This window comes from Mytilinidion resinicola (genome assembly GCF_010093595.1).
Source record: "Mytilinidion resinicola strain CBS 304.34 unplaced genomic scaffold BDZ99scaffold_15, whole genome shotgun sequence".
Taxonomy (NCBI): Eukaryota; Fungi; Ascomycota; class Dothideomycetes; order Mytilinidiales; family Mytilinidiaceae; genus Mytilinidion; species Mytilinidion resinicola.
The window spans coordinates 1,124,244-1,141,006 of record NW_022985451.1 but is presented as its reverse complement, the minus strand read 5'-3'; the positions used below and the strand labels follow the sequence as shown (position 1 = coordinate 1,141,006).

The following is a 16,763-nucleotide window of genomic DNA, read 5'->3' as shown; positions in this document are numbered from 1 at the left end:
ATAGCACCTCTTCGTACACTTTCTTGCGACTGCTTAGGGTGCCTCACGGTATTCCTAACTGCCGAACTATCTTCATTTTGGACAACTTCTAACCTTGCGAGGGCACCTCTGACGGCGTCAGAGGGGTGCACTCGGGTAAGAAGTGTGACGTATTAGCCCCAGGAAGCGTACGGAGATCTACGCTAACTTTGCACGATACTAGGCTTTCTGTTCAGGTACGTCGATATAGCAGTGCTTACGTGTGAGTTTTGCTCGCCCTTTACTACCGTCAGGAGTAGCCCAGCTAGCTAGCATTTGATTAGCCAAGAGTAATCCACAACATTGCTCTTCTGAACCGCTCTAAACAGCACGTTCATCCCTATCTACCATAATACCTGCAATCCTTCTTGTGCTCTGTATTCCCCCTCTTCCGAATCCGCACATAGTCCGCCTTGCACAGCCAGCAGAACTCCCACCTACACCGCGAGCAAGTCATATGATCACAGCCAGCTTTCTTCTCGATCCACCACCCGCAGTCTGGCCCGGGACAGCGCTTCGCAAGCTTTTGGAGCATCCGCTCGCTCTCCCGGTCTTGTGCGAGCCGCTCGCGAGTGCGTCGGGACATGGCGATGCGGATGTTGTACGCTTCGCACGACTCGTTGGGGTGTGAAGGGATGGGGTCCGGGGACTCGGGGTGGTTAGTGCAGAAGCTGTGCTTGCACGCGACACAGGTGAAGAGGGGGAAGTGCTCTGGACGCCCGTGGTGGACTTGGCCAGATGCACAATTGGGGGAGGGGCACCAGAGGAATTTTGGGATTGCGGAGAGGGCAGCGCGGGTGGTTAGGGCGTCAAATCTGCGCCTCCGATTAGTATGGCTGTCTTAGTGATAGCAATAGGACTAGATTCTAACCTGGCAAATGTCTCCGCGGAAGCAAGATTCTGGATCTCATTGTATTCCAGCTTTTCGGGACATTGGGCGCAAGTGATGCGATCATGGCCATTGCTTTCCATGCTCGATGCTATCCATGTCTCGAAACAGTCGCGACAGGTTTGCGAAGGATGATTGCAGCGTGATGCACGTACGGGAAAGTCCCCTAAAGGTCTTGGATCGCTGCATACTACACATGTCTGACACTCAGGCTTAGGAAGGATGCCTTCGAAGCGGCGTCGCGTTACTGGTCTCAGCGGAATAGATGGCGCTACTGTCGATACACCTTCTCTCCGCGTCGGTAGTGCGTCGCCCTGATGCGGTCCATATGGTTTTGTGTTCAGCAGTCTTGTTGAACGTGCTAACTCAGAATGGTTTGTGATCGGTAATATTGGCGATCTTGCTGGTACCGATGACTCTTTCCCTGAGTAGAGCGCTGGTAGTGATGGTACACATATAAGATTCGCGGACAGACGCTCAGATGGCGGAAGTCCACCAGCTGGTGCTGTGCTAGGTATTCTTCGCAGCGTGATAGTGCTAGAGTTTTGACCAAAAAAGTAATCATATGTCTGCGCTACACGGTCTTCGGAGTGGTAGTCGGACGAATGTTCGGACTCCATTGCAGTTAGGGCACGAAGCTTTCCAGCTAATGACTGTATCAGTGGTAGCGCACTTCGAGGTTCCGAACTATTGGTCGAAACCACATTCGGACGCTCGCTATTCTGAGGTCGAGGAGCATCTTTGAGACTTATGCTGCTCTCACCTGCCGCTGTATATTCGTAGCTTAGATGTGTTAAGGAATGAATAAGTCGGTCGGTTTCCGCATTGATGCGTCTGGTCTCCGCATTGAGCTGTATGGTCCTCTCGTGGAGTATTCTGGTCTCCGCCTCGATTCTTTTGGTCCAAGCCACATCTCTTGTAGCCTTCGCTAGGGTTTGTCTGCTTTCAACATATCCTTGTACGCTCTCAGGATTCGATTGCGTCGTCTCCGGTGGGAACGTTTCCGGAGTCTCGAATCGTGCATGCAATGGCTCCAAAGACGTATGTGACGCCGCGCCACGGGCTGGTACTTTTTTCTTCCCCAGATTTCCCCTCGAAGATGCCAGACGCACACGATTCAACGAACACGGCCCGATAGTATCAATGAGCCTCTTAGCTATACCGCGTCCAGATCCTTGCGTAGGCGCTGCCCGAGGCTCTCTCGTGGAAACGGAAAAACCTGGAATGGTAGGTGTATGATCGAATGAATTAAGCCATTCCAGCACAGTCGGTACCACAGCGAAGTCCGTCGTGATCTTCAACTCCGGCCGTCTGGGCCTCTGAGGTTGCTGAGTCTGACTTGCAGAGAATTGTAATGCGTACGATGACGATGTCGGATGTTCTATTTCAGGTGTACGCTGCTTCACAGACAGTACCTCCGCCATCCTACCCTTCATATGAAGACACTTTCCACCTCTCATACACTCACAATAACGATCAGCGCTCGAAGACTCTAGATAGAGAAAAGGACTACGGGCGACCAATACGACATGACGAGGATGCTGCGGTGTTTAACGGTCAATGCACGAGCGCACTCCCCGAGGCAGACATGGCTAAAAATTCCGCCCTGGCTGCTGGATGATGGGTGCCAGGCCCCGCTGGCTCGACTCTGGTTTCATGATGCGAGGAGACGACCTACCGTGGCTCGTCAATCTTGTCAGCCGAGCGGGAGGGCTTAGAATATTACGACGCGCGCATGAGCCATATTCGATCCTGCTGCTGGACGAGAAGAGTGGCTCCCCACGCCATTTGCCGCGGTCAGCTCACCGGAGGCGGATAGGTATCGCGCTTGTCTTGGTGCGGGCGGTGCGTACCATGGGAGCGAGGGAAGTCGTTGCATCTGGGCTGCTTGAGACGAGAATAGACGGGGCCTACCGGCTATTTTGGGCGAATAGTCTCAATAATTATTCCAGAATTACAAGATCGATGATATCTAGAAAACTGCAGTCCCAAAGCCGGTAATGGGCGTCGACTATTATGTGGATTAGATTCTCAGGCAGCTGAGGGATGAAGAGGAAGTGAGCCTCCCAGGGTTGAAGTTGCACAGGCCTCCTGAACTTCGCCTGCCACTCGAGCTATTTTAAGCCACCCCCAACGCTCGAGTCTCTGGCAGGCCATCGGTAAGGCTGAAAGCCCTTGCAAGGCTTAGATCTTGCTCCATTTAAGAGCTTTTTTCAAGATTCCAGGAGCTAAACTTGCATCGAATAGGAAGGCCGCAACCTTAGCTTTAGCTAGTGAAAGATCCTACGCCTTCTGCGATCACTGCAACACTTCTAACTTAATGCACAACAAGAGCCATGAGATGAAAGCGCCGCAAACCCAAATTGGAAGCTCTTAACACACCGATTCAGGGGTCTTGGCATAAGCTCGCAAGTGTCTGGAAGAAATCAATCAGTCCCACAGCACTCCAAAGGAATGTGTAGAGATAAAGCATTTAATGGAGAGAAATACTGGCATGATTACGTTGCAGAATAGTTCCAAGACGCAGAGAAGTGATATCGATGATGCTAGATATATGGCTGATCACGTTGTACTTCGTAGAGAGTGCGCGAGTGCGGATTGAGGCATTAAGGCATAAAGGGTCCGTGCGCAATTAAGCATAACGTACGGACTCTTTATTCCTTCATGCGCACTCGCCTCACGCTCGCGACAGCCAGCAGGCCAGATCGCTCCGTGGCCCGGTCTGGAAACCGCAGGTGCGATCCCAACACTCCTATCCTTATACTCTGTCTGCTCTAGACGTTTGTTTTGAATGAGGCCTCGCTGTACTATATATAGAATACACGATGGCATATCACGTGATGCTGTCCTCCCGTCGCGCTTGCCAGTTAGCCTCGAAGACTCGTGTTCCTGTCTGACCTCTGTGCATTTCTGTCTTTCTTTCTTTCATCAACGCCTCACTTTTCCATCGATTGTTAGCGTACTTCATCTACTGTATTTCCCTCCCAACTGTGTTTCCACCGTGCACTGCATGCACGTTGCGCCACGACAACGCCGTGCCGTCTCCACCTGATACGTGTTCGGCAGTCCGGCGGGCCAGACCGTCTCGATATAGCAATTCCCCACCGCCTGTGCCAAGACGACGTATCACGAGGTTGGCCACAATGCAGGCACGCGGATGGAGGTAAAGAGTCTGCAGTAGCATGAGTTGTTGTGCTGAGCTGGGCACCTATCGTGCATTTGGCGGCAAACAGCGTGGCGAACACTGCGTCCGATGAAGTCCTGGCGATTGGACGATTGGGTTAGATTGCGACCGACTGCAGCGTTGGCTGTGTGCCGTGAGCATTGCGTGTTCACGATGTTCGGCCGGTGGAGAAGTAGACAGCGCGTTGTGAAATTGGTTTTAGTTGTTGCGCTCCTGCGTGAGTTTTCTCTTCAAGTTTCCCTAGTTCCACCGTATTTCCCAATCACCAGTCCTTAAGATCACGCTTCTTCATACTTCTTATCAATTGGATCCCGTTTACTGACTATGGACTCCCTCTTTGAAGTCGTTGCGCTGTCCTCGTTCCTCACCGTCGCTTTTCGAGACAGCCCAAACTCTCCGCTTTCACCCATTCCCTTGGTCCCGAAGGCCGCACAGGAACAGGCGGTTTGCGATTCGCCGCCAGCTTGCTTCAACTACATATTCACGACGTTTGGTGGTAAAAATGGCAAAGATGAACGCACGCTCGATGTTTACACGTCTGCGGATGGAATCCATTTCACCCCTTACGTGATGGGGGCGTATAAGCCCGAGAACAGTCTGCTGCGAGATCCTAGCATTATCTTGCATGACGATGGGTGGTACTATGTGGTCCACACGACGAGCTGGGACGGAAATGACTTTGCTCTCATCAAGAGTAAAGACTTGAAGACTTGGGATCACGTAGTCACGATCAAAATCAAATTGACTGATGAAGACCTGAAAGTTGCGGACGACAAACCTCGAGTAGCGCAGTCTTGGGCTCCGGTAAGTGCATACTCCGCCCCCGTGTGAGAGTGCAAGTTGCCGAAGAACTTCCGTTGATCTTAGTCTACAGGAATTCTTTCGCGATCCGCAAACAAACAAAATCCACATCATCATCTCCCTCCGGCACTTTGAAATGAAAACCAACTTCGCCCCCTACATCTTCACCGCCACTTCGAGAGATCTCAAATTTTGGACTCCTGGGAACCCATTAAATGTCACTGGACTCACGCCTGCGGATTCCTATATCGACATGTTTATTATTTACGATGGCAGCGATAAAGCAACGCCATACCACGGCTTTATGAAAAATGAGGTCGAGAAACACATCGAGCACCTTGCAGCGGCTAGCGTAGAGGGCCCGTGGCAGTTCGTGCAGAAGGGGGATTTTGCGGGGTGGGGTACTAAGGAGGGCCCAGCGGTTGTGGAGAAGCCGGGTGGTGGATGGAGGATGTAAGTCCCTCATTTTCCATCTATAAAATCGTTTACTATGGGAGAGTCGGAGTGCGCAGAGGATCTAATGAAGGATAGGTGGGCAGACGACTACCATGGTCACGTGAAGTATGCCGACAGCGACGACTTATGGAATTGGACCAAGATGGTCGATATGCCAGACGGAGTATCTAGCAAGGTTAGACATGGAACCATCTTACGCCAAGATAGGAAGGGGACATTATTACCACAATAGATGTCGAAAACATGGAGTTTTGGGGAGTTTAGGAATTGGAAGTTAAAGACGGGTGATCTGGAGCATGATTTATGGTTATGAGGGTATGTAGACCAAGAAATAAACTACATTATTATCATATAATGCGCAGCAAGCTTCGACACAGCCCTCCTGTTTGTGTTTCCAAGGTTACACACGCAGGCACCACCCGGTGTCGACGTCACAGTGTTTGCTCTGACCAGGATCGGCTCCATTTACATCGATTTGCACCCAGCAAGGCATCGACTCGGTCCCACAATATTGACCTCACGCTCTCTTATGGCTGCCTCGGGGGCTTTACAACCACTCAATGGTAGGATCGGCGGCCTAGGTGATATCACCGTTGGCACTTCATGCAAGAAGCCGTCGAGACGAGGCTTGACTTCTATCAGACTGCCTCCTGATACTAAACCCAGACCAACGAGTATTTACACTCTTCACGCTTTCATACGCACTTTTGTAGATTTCAACAAAGCACTCCCATCTTCGAATAGAGAATTGTTACCATGCTGACAACAGCTACTCGCCCGCCATGTCCCCCTCTACAGCACACAGAAACCCCTTTCATCCTCCAAATCGACGGCTCCACCGACGAGAAGTTAGATGTCTGTTTCACACCCTCCCACACTTCAATCGACGCGCTCCCCGGGCCCACCTCCGCCCGCCGCGCTCCCGTCGATGAGCTTGTTGCCGGCTACCCCCGCCTCGCAGGCTTCATGAGCCTAGCCCCCGAGACTGTGATTTTGAGACGCTTCACCGCGCTAAACATTCAGAATCTGCTGTATCTACAAGCAGAGTTGAAGCATCTCGAGACCGAGTTAAGGGCACAAGAGAAGTTTGACGCGCAGACAGAGAAGGGGAAGAGGCAGATGTATGCACGGGATTGGTTTTGGTTGAGTATGAGCGAGGAGGATGAGGATGGGAGACAGTGGGGGATCGTGAAGAGGATGCGAGGGGTGTTGAAGGAGTATAGTAGGTTTACATTTCCCTTCGCCATAGAGAAAGGTGCTAATACAGCATAACACCAGATGAAGCACTCCTCCAACAACAAAGCCTCGCCAAGCTCCAAACGCCGTCGAAATCCGCCCTCCGAACCGTGCAAGACTGGCTCGCTCGCCCAACCGACGGGAATTACTCTCTCATCGGCCGTGGTAAGTCCCGTACCCAGCTTCCCACCCCCGGTCTCTTCACGCGCCGTATTCATGTTGGAAGACTGCCGCATCTGGGGCTACCGCTTCACGACCACCGACCAAGCCCGTGACCTCATCAACCCCCTCGCCAACCGAGAGGACCGCTTCTCCGCCCACCTCCTCTCCTACCTCCTCCCCACCTCCAAAACATCCACGGCCTCCCAATCCCTCCCCTTCCTCCGCGAATCTGCCCTCGAGGCCCAGCTCCAGCGCTGCTCGGTCATCTGCCGCATCACCGCTATCGTAACCGCAGTGATCGCGTCGTTGTTGCCGGTCGTGTCGGTGGTGATACTGTATTCGCTGAGTAGTATGAAGGCGAGGCTGGGGGTAATGGCGGGGTTTGATACGCTTTTTGCGTTTTTGTTGGCCGGGTGCGCGACGGTGAGGCGGGGGGAGGTTTTTGCGGCTACTGCTGCGTGAGTGTTCTGTGATCTCTTTCTGACTGATTTGGGGGAGTTGAGCGGTGCTAATGGGTTATAATAGGTTTGCGGCTGTGCAGGTTGTTTTTATTGGGACGAGTGGGGGTGGGAATGGGAATGGCATGGGTTAAGGGGTACTTTAATGGAAGGTTGCGAAAGTTGAGGACGTTGGGCATATTTGGGTCTCTACAGTACCGAGATGTAACGTTAAGTATACAGGTGTCCTCATCCCCACCACTCACGAATACTTCTTCCCCGGCAGCACCTGCGACATTCCCGGCTGGTCATTGAACACCATCTGCACCTTATCCTCCGAATCCGCCCTGACCTTGACTCTTTGCTTCCACAACGCGCTCGTCTTGACTCCCGCGCCCGTATTCTCCAACTCTGACGGCGGCTGCGAGTTCATCGTCAGCGCTACGAGTTCTTGCAGAGAGCCCCAGCTGCGGATAGACGTTACCTCCCGCTTGAAGTTCCGGACGACAGCTGCGTGGATAATGTGTAGTAGTATGATAGCGATGTAGACATAAATTGCAACCATGGAGAGAACATTTACAGTATTCCTCGAGCCGTATGCGTAGCCATAGCGGTCAACGTCCAAATGAAGAGTGTAGCCTGGATCGGTTTCGTTGTTCCAGAAAGTCTTGCCTTGCGCATCATACGTAGCTTGAATGTAGTAGAAAGGAGTTAGAAGCGGTTTTATCCGTTTATAGATAATGCACGGACCTCTTAACTACTCCGTGTGTAGGAAAGGGGTACCTGTGGGGCTGTAGGGTGTCAAAACAACTCGTAGAACGCCACAAAACGCGTGTGCGGGCTTTAGTCACAGGTTTATAACCCGATTAGACCAGGTTGGACCTAGGTCTAGTCCTAAAAAGTCACCGGCGTGAAAAGGAAGAGATGCGAGAGATGTGGTTGTATAGAACATTCCGCCTTGCTAGCACATAATCGAGCGTCAGCTCCATAAATGTATCCAAATTTGCAGTGTTCATAGACAGACTTGAAGTTGAACAATTTCATTTGTACGATACATTAACATGACTAAACTCGAAATTTGTTAGATTCATTACTAGAGATCTCACCCCAGGACGTGAGATAAGGGATAGCTTGGCAGCTGGCGTAGGAAGGGCAAAGGATCAGTGAGGAAAGCATGAGTTGTATTGAGGTGCTAACGAGTGGCTATATAGTGAAGAGAGAATAGGGGTTGCAGATGGCAACAGTGGCAAACAACAGGCGAGCTGAGCATTCAGCTGAGTTCGAGCGAACGGAGTCTTCAGCTGTACATTGCAAACTGAGAAGTGAACCTTGACAAGCTGAGGCGCGTAGATAGATGTACGTAGGAGCATCTAACTGGCTGCCATAGCTTTTTGCGACTAAATAAGAACTGGCAGCTTGAAATCTGCGTACAAGTCCTTGTGTTCAGATTTGATCAAGTCGGCACCCTAGGTTGCAGTCAGCATACGAACCGTATTGGATAAGGTATTTTCTGCGCACCTTTTCAGCGACCATATACACAGCATTCTGGATGCGGCAGTCTGGAATGACAGGGAAGATCGAGGCGTCAATTACTCTCAGATTCTTCACACCATGGACCTTTAAGGCCTCTCCGACGACACCTGTATCAATGTCTTTGGACAACCGGGTAGATCCACAGGGATCTACGCAAAGTTAGCGCCTATCGTTTCTTGAGCGTTTGCTTATTTCTGTGGTGACTTACGGAATCCAGTCTGGCTTCGTTCCAGAATAGCCTTGTTCATGGCCTCGTCGGACGCTCTTGGCATTGGCCATGGGTAGTCCTCACCAACAATGTCTTTGAAGCCTTCGCCAGTTGTCAAGATATCATCGATAAATCGTACACCCTCACGGAGGGCGATGAGATCGAGATCGTTGGAGAAGTAGTTGAGGTTGATGAAAGGTTGCTCCAAGGGGTCAGTCGAGTTCAGTTTGATCACACCGCTTCGGGAAAGCGGACGAAGGAGATCGACAATTATGGTGATCCAGTCACCCTCTGGAGGTGTGGGGATATGCCACTGGAATGCATCGGAGAACATAGGCTGTTATTTGTAAGTATGAGAACGGAAGTGAAGTTGCAAGGTAACCAAAACTTACCACAAAGTCAATCTCGAAATGCGGTTGACCGGCAGGACCAAACGGATCAATGCCTCCATTAGCTTTCTTGAAGGCCACGTATTCTTTGCTCTTCGCAAGGTACTCGTCAATACGCGGGAAGCCAACGAGTTCGAGCAGCCCGCTGCTCATGGGCCCACCCTTGTTCTTGCGATAAGCGGAAATAGCTCCATCTTTCATCGGACCGGCGCGGAGAATATGGCCATCAAGCCCGTAGCCATTTTTCAGGCGTCGGACATACGGCATAATTGGATGATCAAGCAGATTCTGGCCAACATGGGCGGACTTGACGATAGGAGTGATACCGTGGGCCTTGAGCTCGTCTTCCGGCCCAATACCGGAAAGCATGAGCAGTTTAGGACTCTCAAACACTCCGGAGGAGACGATGACCTCCTTCTTTGCCTTGAAAGTCAGCTCACCTTCTGGTGTTATCACAGTAGCGCCAATGGCAGTGGTTCCGTCGAAGTTGATCCTCTTGGTGAAAGATCCAGACAGGACCTTCACGTTGGGTTTGCCAAGAATGAAGGAGTAGCTGGAGGAGCGGATGCCTTTGTAGATGGTGTTCACGCAGTGAGTAAGGCCATTGACTTCACCGGAGTAGATGTCCTCGCTTAATCGTTCTCCCTTGCTGACCCAGGCCTTGATCAAGGCATCACGAAATGGCTTGACTTCGGGCACGAGATCGGAATGAGAGACATTCAATGGACCATTTCGACCGATTTTCGAGAGATCTGCACTGTAGATTTGGTCGTCGTCATGATAATTTGCAGGCTATAAATTGTGGTCAGTCACAAGCTCGAAGCTGATAAAAAGTAAATGAAGTTACTGACCTTGTCGAAGTACTCCTTGACATTGTCCCAGCTCCAGCCCTGCCCACCATATTCGACCCAATCGTCAAAGGTAGGCTTGCTTCCTCGGACCCACGTATAGTAGTTGAGACAACTGCTACCGCCGAGAGCTTTGCCTCTGGTGTTGGGCTTCTCCACACGTTCGTAGTCGGGCCTAGCGATCATAGTCGTCTTGTACGCCCAGTCATATTGACTCCCACGAAGCTCGAAGGCACGAGCTGGAGTGGTGATCTCGGGGATCTCTTGAGGATTACTATCCGTGCATATTAGTATATTCTCGAATGCAAAGCTCTGGATGATGGCTCCTTACCCAATGCCGGCTTCGACGACTAGAACTGAAACATTAGGGTTCTCTGCGAGACGCCCGGCGACGACATTGCCCGCTGTTCCACCTCCCAAGACAATGAAGTCAAACTCAGTAGACTCGACAGCCATAATAGAAAGGGTGTTTAGATGGACGTAATAAGAAACAAGTAGACTTTGACCCGTCGTTATTCGGCGTTGTTATGCTGCTCGGGATTTTTGACACTCTCCTATCGTACGGGACTATAGGCATATTTATATCAATCTTGCCATTCGAGACACGGCGTACGACCTTCATTGTCGGCACCGAATTCCCCCTTTCGGAAGGCCGACAGGGGGCCATGAAGCTTACGTCGTGAAGCCACAGATCACGGTGCCATTCAACGAAGAAACGTAAGCGTGACGGCATGCACTGCACAGGGGATTGGCCGCAGGGTGAGTGACTTGCGCAGGGGTGAGCAGATGCACGAGTTAGGCGTTGCATTTCAGAGAACACCTACCATGGAACCAGGCGGCGTCCGGGCAAGTGGGTGACTCAGCTCCAGCGCATGGCAAGCAGCCTTTGTGAGGCATAAGATAATATCGCCAGATGCTGTGTAAGTGACTGAGGACGCAGCGGTACGAGTGCCAAGGCGCGTGGTGTGCGACGTGGAGTTCGACGTGGAGTTATCGCGGTGGTCCTCCGTCGGGCTCGGATGGCGCTCGTGAACGACACCAGGGATGAGCGACGATCGGCGCTGAAGTCTAAACACTCTTCTAAGGCCTATCGAGCCCGGACTACATGGGACGCTCCGAGGAAGCAACAATAGGTGACGTGCGCAACGTCGTTGGAGGTTTGAACCCTGTCTTATTTACGGGTACCGACTAACGGTGGAGGACCTAGTGCGCCCCGGGAACGCTCGGTAGCTCCGAGATATTGATCTGCAAATAGGAGCCCACGTTGTGTCAATCAGATGCGAATATCTCAGAACGATGGGTTGCTGGCAAATTCGGGGAAATCTTATCTCGGCCACGATTCGGCGTCGGACGCGGTTCGGTCCCCTTTTTCTCCAGACCATCTCCGTCGGATCTCGCCAGCCACGGCGTCTCGACTTCTCACCACCAAGAAAACCTGTCGACAGACGTCAGACAGAACCTGCGCGAATTCCATCTACCTCAACGGCTGTACTCTCCTAAAGAGGCCCAAATACGGCGGAGATTTGCCTGAATAGGGTGCGCTGGGTGTCTTGCCAGGCGTCCAGGCGTGCCTCTTCACTGGTTCCTCCTCAGATCGCTGTGATATCGCAACATCAACGGTAGCGAGAAGACGCGTTGCAGCTGGATCATTGACCCGAAGTCGCCTAGCCTTGCAAGTGTATAGACTGGCGGTATCCGGACTTGCAACAATGGCACCAAGACTGGAGCATACCACATCGACGTCAGTGGCTCTAATTGGAGCTCCACTGGGTAGTTGCTTGCTCATCCATTGCTCTAGACAAAGCATGCAACTTAGCAATGCATATTCCCCCTAGTCAGTCTGAGTAACACGCGGCGTAGAATGCAGGAAAACACTCTCCAGGCTCTCTAGGTGGGCACCTGCCTGTCCTATAAAAGGCCTGAGGCAACTTTCTGTAAGTCAGCATCTCGTATCCTTTACGCCTTCAGCTAGCAACTATTAGCTACTTTTGAGATCTTGTGTTTCTATTGCTCGATCTAGACCGAATACTCCATGTACAAGCCAACCTCTCGCTGCACGACAAATTCAATGATGACCTCCTATTACTCAAGCGCCTGGCCAGTTTCAAACGGTTACTTACCCACAAGTGGAGCGCCCTACGGCATGGCTTCACAATATCCTTACGAGTCTATGGCCACTTCGTCACAGGTAGGTCCTCGTGGCCTGATTGCATCTCATTGCTAATAGAAACTGCCTAGGGATTCTCATACGCCTCTATCTCTTCGCGACAAGGATCGGAGAGTTCAGAGGGGCTATCTGGCAGCGGTCCGGAAGCCCAACCATTTGCACCATCACTGCAAAGCCCGTTTCAGACTATGTCGAATACGACTAGTGCTACGCCCGAACGAATAGACGAGCAGCACGCTTGTTCGGTTGACGGAACAGTGACCGAGGTGTGTGCTTCATGCTGTTACTCACCGTTACTAACACACTTGCCTGCCTTTTTGATCCCTGGATTCCGATGATCTATCTCCCCGCGTGAACCGTCACTGACCAGAGCCACAGAAGCGTCGAGAGCGAAATCGCCAGTCTCAACGAGCATTCAGAGAAAGAAAAGAGGCCAAGATTCGGGAACTCGAAGTCAAAGTCAAAGACTTGACGAAGAAATCCGAAGACTTGGAGTCTGCGAATTCTGTGCTCAAGACTGAGTGCAATCGACTACGCGCGCTTGTCGGGCTGCTCATGGGTGGGGACGACCGTGCAACAAGAGAAGAGCCCGATGACGAGCAGGTTAAGAGAGCCACTCGGTTGAAAAGGCTACTGGATCTGCTAGAAGGCGTGGAGTAAGGGCTTTAAGCGTCTGAAGCCCAGTCATTTCCGGAGGGATCTTTGCTTCCTGCACAAGCATTACAGGCATGCATTGTCAGCACGGAGCTGCAGCGGCCACCCCGCCCTAATTCTCCACACTGGTGGCAACATTGAGATGCCTGCCCGGGTCTGTCAGCTTGACTGTCGTTATGCACATTGGTTCCCTAGGAGTTTCAAGATATATATCCTGGACAATTCCGGCATTGTGGTGTACGGCGCTTACTATATTAATCTTATCCCTCCAGCTCGACTTTCTTCGTTGCAGTGAAGGGCTCAATATCAAAACTTATCAACATCTCAACCATGACTAATGCTCCTTTGTATACTTTGGCCGAAGGTACGGTCTCTCTTCAAATCAAATAACTCTCGTCTAGCGATTTTTAACACCTTACCAACTAGGCCGCCCTGTAGCTGATCCAGCTTCGGCCCAACACTTCGGCGGGCAGGGAATCAAAGGGCTTGTATTGCTGCAAGATACGCAGCTAATTGAAACCCTAGCCCACTTCTCCCGCGAGAGAATCCCAGAACGGTACGCCGTGCCAACAGACTACCTTTAATCAAATACCCGTTTTGCTATAGCTCGCTGACACATCCTAGAGTGGTCCACGCTAGCGCTGTTGGCGCTTTTGGCGAATTCGAAGTCACCCACGACGTGACTGATATCACCTCGGCTGCATTCCTTAGCAAAATTGGCAAGAAGTCCAAATGCCTCCTGCGCGTATCGACAGTTGGGCCTGAGGCGGGAGGAGCAGACACGGTCCGAGATGTTCGAGGATGGGGGATGAAAATCTACACTGAAGAGGGGAACCAGGACTTCGTGTTCAATGATATTGTAAGAACTCTGCATCAAACGGACCAACCAGCAAGATACTGACTGCGCCTCGAGCCGGTGTTCTTCATCCGAGACCCCATCAAGTTCCCGTCGGTCAACCGCTCGCACAAGCGACATCCCCGAACCCACCTTGGCGACTGGTCTATGTTCTGGGATTTTCATAACACGAATCAAGAGGGAATACATGCGCTTATGATCCTTTTCAGCGATCGTGGAACCCCCGCTTCGATACGCAATATAAACTCATACAGCGGTCATACCTACAAGCTAGTCAAGGACGACGGATCTTTCAAATACGTCAAGTTCCACTTCAAGACGAATCAGGGCATCAAGAACCTAACGAGGTCCGAAGCTACGAAGCTAGCCGGCGAGAACCCAGACGCGCATCTTCAAGACCTCCACGACTCCATCGAACACGGCGATTTTCCGTCATGGACCCTCTACGTGCAAGTCATGGACCCAGCGGACGCGGAGACATACCGCTGGAACATTTTCGACATGACGAAGGTCTGGCCACAGAAGGACTACCCACTCCGACCAGTAGGAAAGTTGACGCTCAACGAAAACCCATCCAACTACTTCCGCGACATCGAGCAGGCCGCCTTCTCGCCTTCGAATATGGTCCCCGGAATAGCACCATCTGCAGACCCAAGTAAGTTCCCACCTACTCTAGCCAACATATTGAGACGCTAATGATACTCGAATTAGTGCTCCAAGCCCGCATGTTCGCCTACCCAGACGCCGCCCGCTACCGCCTTGGCGTGAACTACCAAACCCTCCCTCCCAACGCTGCCAAATCCCCCGTCTATTCCCCTTACCAGCGCGACGGCGCCATGGTCTTCGGCTCCAACTACGGCGGCGACCCGAACTACGTCCGCTCTACACAGAAAGAGGTCGCGTTCCGCAAGACGGCTACGATCGCTAAGGGCAATCCGCACGAGAAGTGGGTGGGCGAGGTGAGCGACTTCTCGAGCGAGGTCACGGATGAGGACTTTGTGCAGGCGAGGGACCTTTGGAAGGTGTTAGGGAGACAGGAGGGACAGCAGGAGAATCTTGTGGGGAATGTCGCGGCGACGTTAAGTCAGGCTGTTCCGGAGGTGCAGAAGGAGACTTTTGGTAAGTCAGACCCATTTGAATGTGTGCGTGCATGTTGCTAACGGTTTCTAGCTATGTTTAGGCGGGTAGATGAGGAGCTTGGGAGGAAGATTGAGGCGGCTACCTGAGCGTTTTGGCTGGCTAATTGCTAGCTAGGTGGGCTACTCCTGACGGTGGTATTGAGCGAGCAAAGCGGAGCTTGTTCAAGGAGATATTAGAGTTCCAATTTTTCCTACCTCTATACGCAATATAGCTGTCAATCCCGTGCATATTAGATTATCTTTTAACCGGGCAGCTGCAAGTTAGTCGGGCTACTCCTGCTGCGTAGTCTCAGATGAACCATAAGAAATTGTCAGTTTTAGCGTAGGGCTCCAAATTTGTCCAAGGTCATGAATCAAGGCCCCATATGTTGCAGAGTTATAGGTTGTATTAGATGCACTACATGGTTTCAGGTGCTCGAAAGCACTTCTCCTCGGAAAGTCTAGGGGCAGATAGAAGGCCTGTCACAGCTCCTACAAGACCCATCCAAACTCCTTCGTAGTCGACTAAAGAGGCCCACCGCCACACTAGTATTCACGTGATCTGCCACTATGTGGTGCAGTTGAAGCTCACACGGGTTTGGCTAGAGCAGATCGTCCCCTTTCCCTGCAAGGCTAGGCAAACTGTATCGGCCTCCAAGCCTTTGAGGCCATCGATACTTAACACCCATAGCAGACGACTCAGTCCCTCGGCATGTCGTGACTCAGCCTTGTTTTATGGTGCTTATGAGAGCGAACCTGCAGCCTCATCACATTGCCCTGCTTCATTTCGCTCGTCCCTAGTCATCTCCGCAAGCTATCCTTCAAGTTATTCTCAACATCGAAAAGTTTAAATTCATTGCGCTTGATTATCGTAAGTTGTTATGTAAACCCATCTGAACATTACCTGATACTCTTTTACTGGCTGATTAGCAGCATGCGTCTCCTGACACTTCGAAACGACAACTCTCTCAGCCTGACGGAGGACTTTCTCCATGACATTCCACCCTATGCTATCCTTTCGCATACTTAGGGAGCAGCTCATGATGAATTTACCTTCACAGATTGGATAAACGATGAGGGCAAAAACAAACCTGGCTGCAGCAAGATCCGCTTCTGCCAAGAGCAAGCTCGAAGGGACGGTCTGCAATACTTCTGGGTGGACACTTGTTGCATCTAGGAATGCCACCCTTACTGTCAATGCCCTACAATAGTGGAGGCATTTGCCGCCAGAAATGATGGGCTTTAGAAACTGAATTTTACCGAGGTGTTCCTCTCTATGCTTACTTAGCTGTCTTTTATCTACAATCCTATTGGTCCTTACTGAATTCTATGCCGTAAATATAAAAGCAGACAAAACCTTGAGACTACGCTTAATAACAAACACGTGAAGAGGAAGCGACTTTCACGTATACTTGTGAAGTTGATTTCGGAGAAATCAAAGCAAAAGTTTGTAATAGGGTTTCTTGGCGCCCTCAATACCAAGGTGAGGGTACGCTGCCAAGTTTTTAGACCTCTGTGACCGCATTGATTTCACGATACTGGCAATACGAATTACTAGCATGGGACTAGGGGGCGGGTTAGATTAAGAAATAGGTGGTTGGATTTCGAATATTTCGCAAAGAAGTGGGTTGGATTTAGCTTTTACCCCTTACAGGAAACCAGCGGCAACTCCACCAGCGGCAATCACCATGTCTCCCGGCCTGTAATTCTCTTGCAACGCGTTTGCGAATACGGAGTGCTTCATTATGTAGAGTAGAGGTATGCGTACTACAACAATTTCCACACTAGCTAATTTGAGATGGCTCTA

General features: G+C 51.3%; 6 protein-coding genes across 6 annotated transcripts; 4 read left to right on the top strand and 2 right to left on the bottom strand.

Moving 5' to 3' along the window:
- Window positions 1-237: 237 nt before the first annotated feature.
- Window positions 238-1,104, bottom strand: BDZ99DRAFT_422421 (uncharacterized protein). Its single transcript, XM_033716984.1, has 2 exons — window positions 890-1,104; window positions 238-833 (listed from the first exon to the last, which is right to left on the bottom strand). Exons 1-2 carry the CDS (start codon window positions 988-990, stop codon window positions 359-361), a joined length of 576 nt encoding a protein of 191 aa, XP_033574005.1. The 5' UTR covers window positions 991-1,104; the 3' UTR covers window positions 238-358.
- Window positions 1,105-4,173: 3,069 nt separating this feature from the next.
- Window positions 4,174-5,709, top strand: BDZ99DRAFT_465774 (uncharacterized protein). The gene is made up of 4 exons (XM_033720628.1): window positions 4,174-4,308; window positions 4,435-4,895; window positions 4,966-5,345; window positions 5,424-5,709. The coding sequence occupies exons 1-4, from the start codon at window positions 4,245-4,247 to the stop codon at window positions 5,578-5,580; spliced, it is 1,062 nt and encodes a 353-aa protein (XP_033574004.1). The 5' UTR covers window positions 4,174-4,244; the 3' UTR covers window positions 5,581-5,709.
- Window positions 5,710-5,980: 271 nt separating this feature from the next.
- Window positions 5,981-7,799, top strand: BDZ99DRAFT_538101 (uncharacterized protein). The gene is made up of 4 exons (XM_033726631.1): window positions 5,981-6,570; window positions 6,627-6,749; window positions 6,811-7,204; window positions 7,272-7,799. Exons 1-4 carry the CDS (start codon window positions 6,105-6,107, stop codon window positions 7,336-7,338), a joined length of 1,050 nt encoding a protein of 349 aa, XP_033574003.1. The 5' UTR covers window positions 5,981-6,104; the 3' UTR covers window positions 7,339-7,799.
- Window positions 7,800-8,344: 545 nt separating this feature from the next.
- Window positions 8,345-10,698, bottom strand: BDZ99DRAFT_448750 (oxidoreductase). The gene is made up of 6 exons (XM_033718078.1): window positions 10,493-10,698; window positions 10,165-10,435; window positions 9,317-10,105; window positions 8,925-9,261; window positions 8,702-8,865; window positions 8,345-8,649 (listed from the first exon to the last, which is right to left on the bottom strand). Exons 1-6 carry the CDS (start codon window positions 10,615-10,617, stop codon window positions 8,581-8,583), a joined length of 1,755 nt encoding a protein of 584 aa, XP_033574002.1. The 5' UTR covers window positions 10,618-10,698; the 3' UTR covers window positions 8,345-8,580.
- A 1,194-nt stretch (window positions 10,699-11,892) lies between these two features.
- Window positions 11,893-13,150, top strand: BDZ99DRAFT_90413 (uncharacterized protein). The gene is made up of 5 exons (XM_033729010.1): window positions 11,893-11,902; window positions 11,960-12,095; window positions 12,144-12,349; window positions 12,400-12,594; window positions 12,707-13,150. Exons 3-5 carry the CDS (start codon window positions 12,194-12,196, stop codon window positions 12,986-12,988), a joined length of 633 nt encoding a protein of 210 aa, XP_033574001.1. The 5' UTR covers window positions 11,893-11,902; window positions 11,960-12,095; window positions 12,144-12,193; the 3' UTR covers window positions 12,989-13,150.
- A 162-nt stretch (window positions 13,151-13,312) lies between these two features.
- BDZ99DRAFT_490099 (catalase-domain-containing protein) lies at window positions 13,313-15,064 on the top strand (the record flags this gene model as incomplete). Its single annotated transcript, XM_033723032.1, has 6 exons — window positions 13,313-13,346; window positions 13,409-13,538; window positions 13,607-13,841; window positions 13,896-14,493; window positions 14,550-14,957; window positions 15,009-15,064. 6 exons carry the CDS (start codon window positions 13,313-13,315, stop codon window positions 15,062-15,064), a joined length of 1,461 nt encoding a protein of 486 aa, XP_033574000.1.
- Between the last annotated feature and the right edge of the window lie 1,699 nt (window positions 15,065-16,763).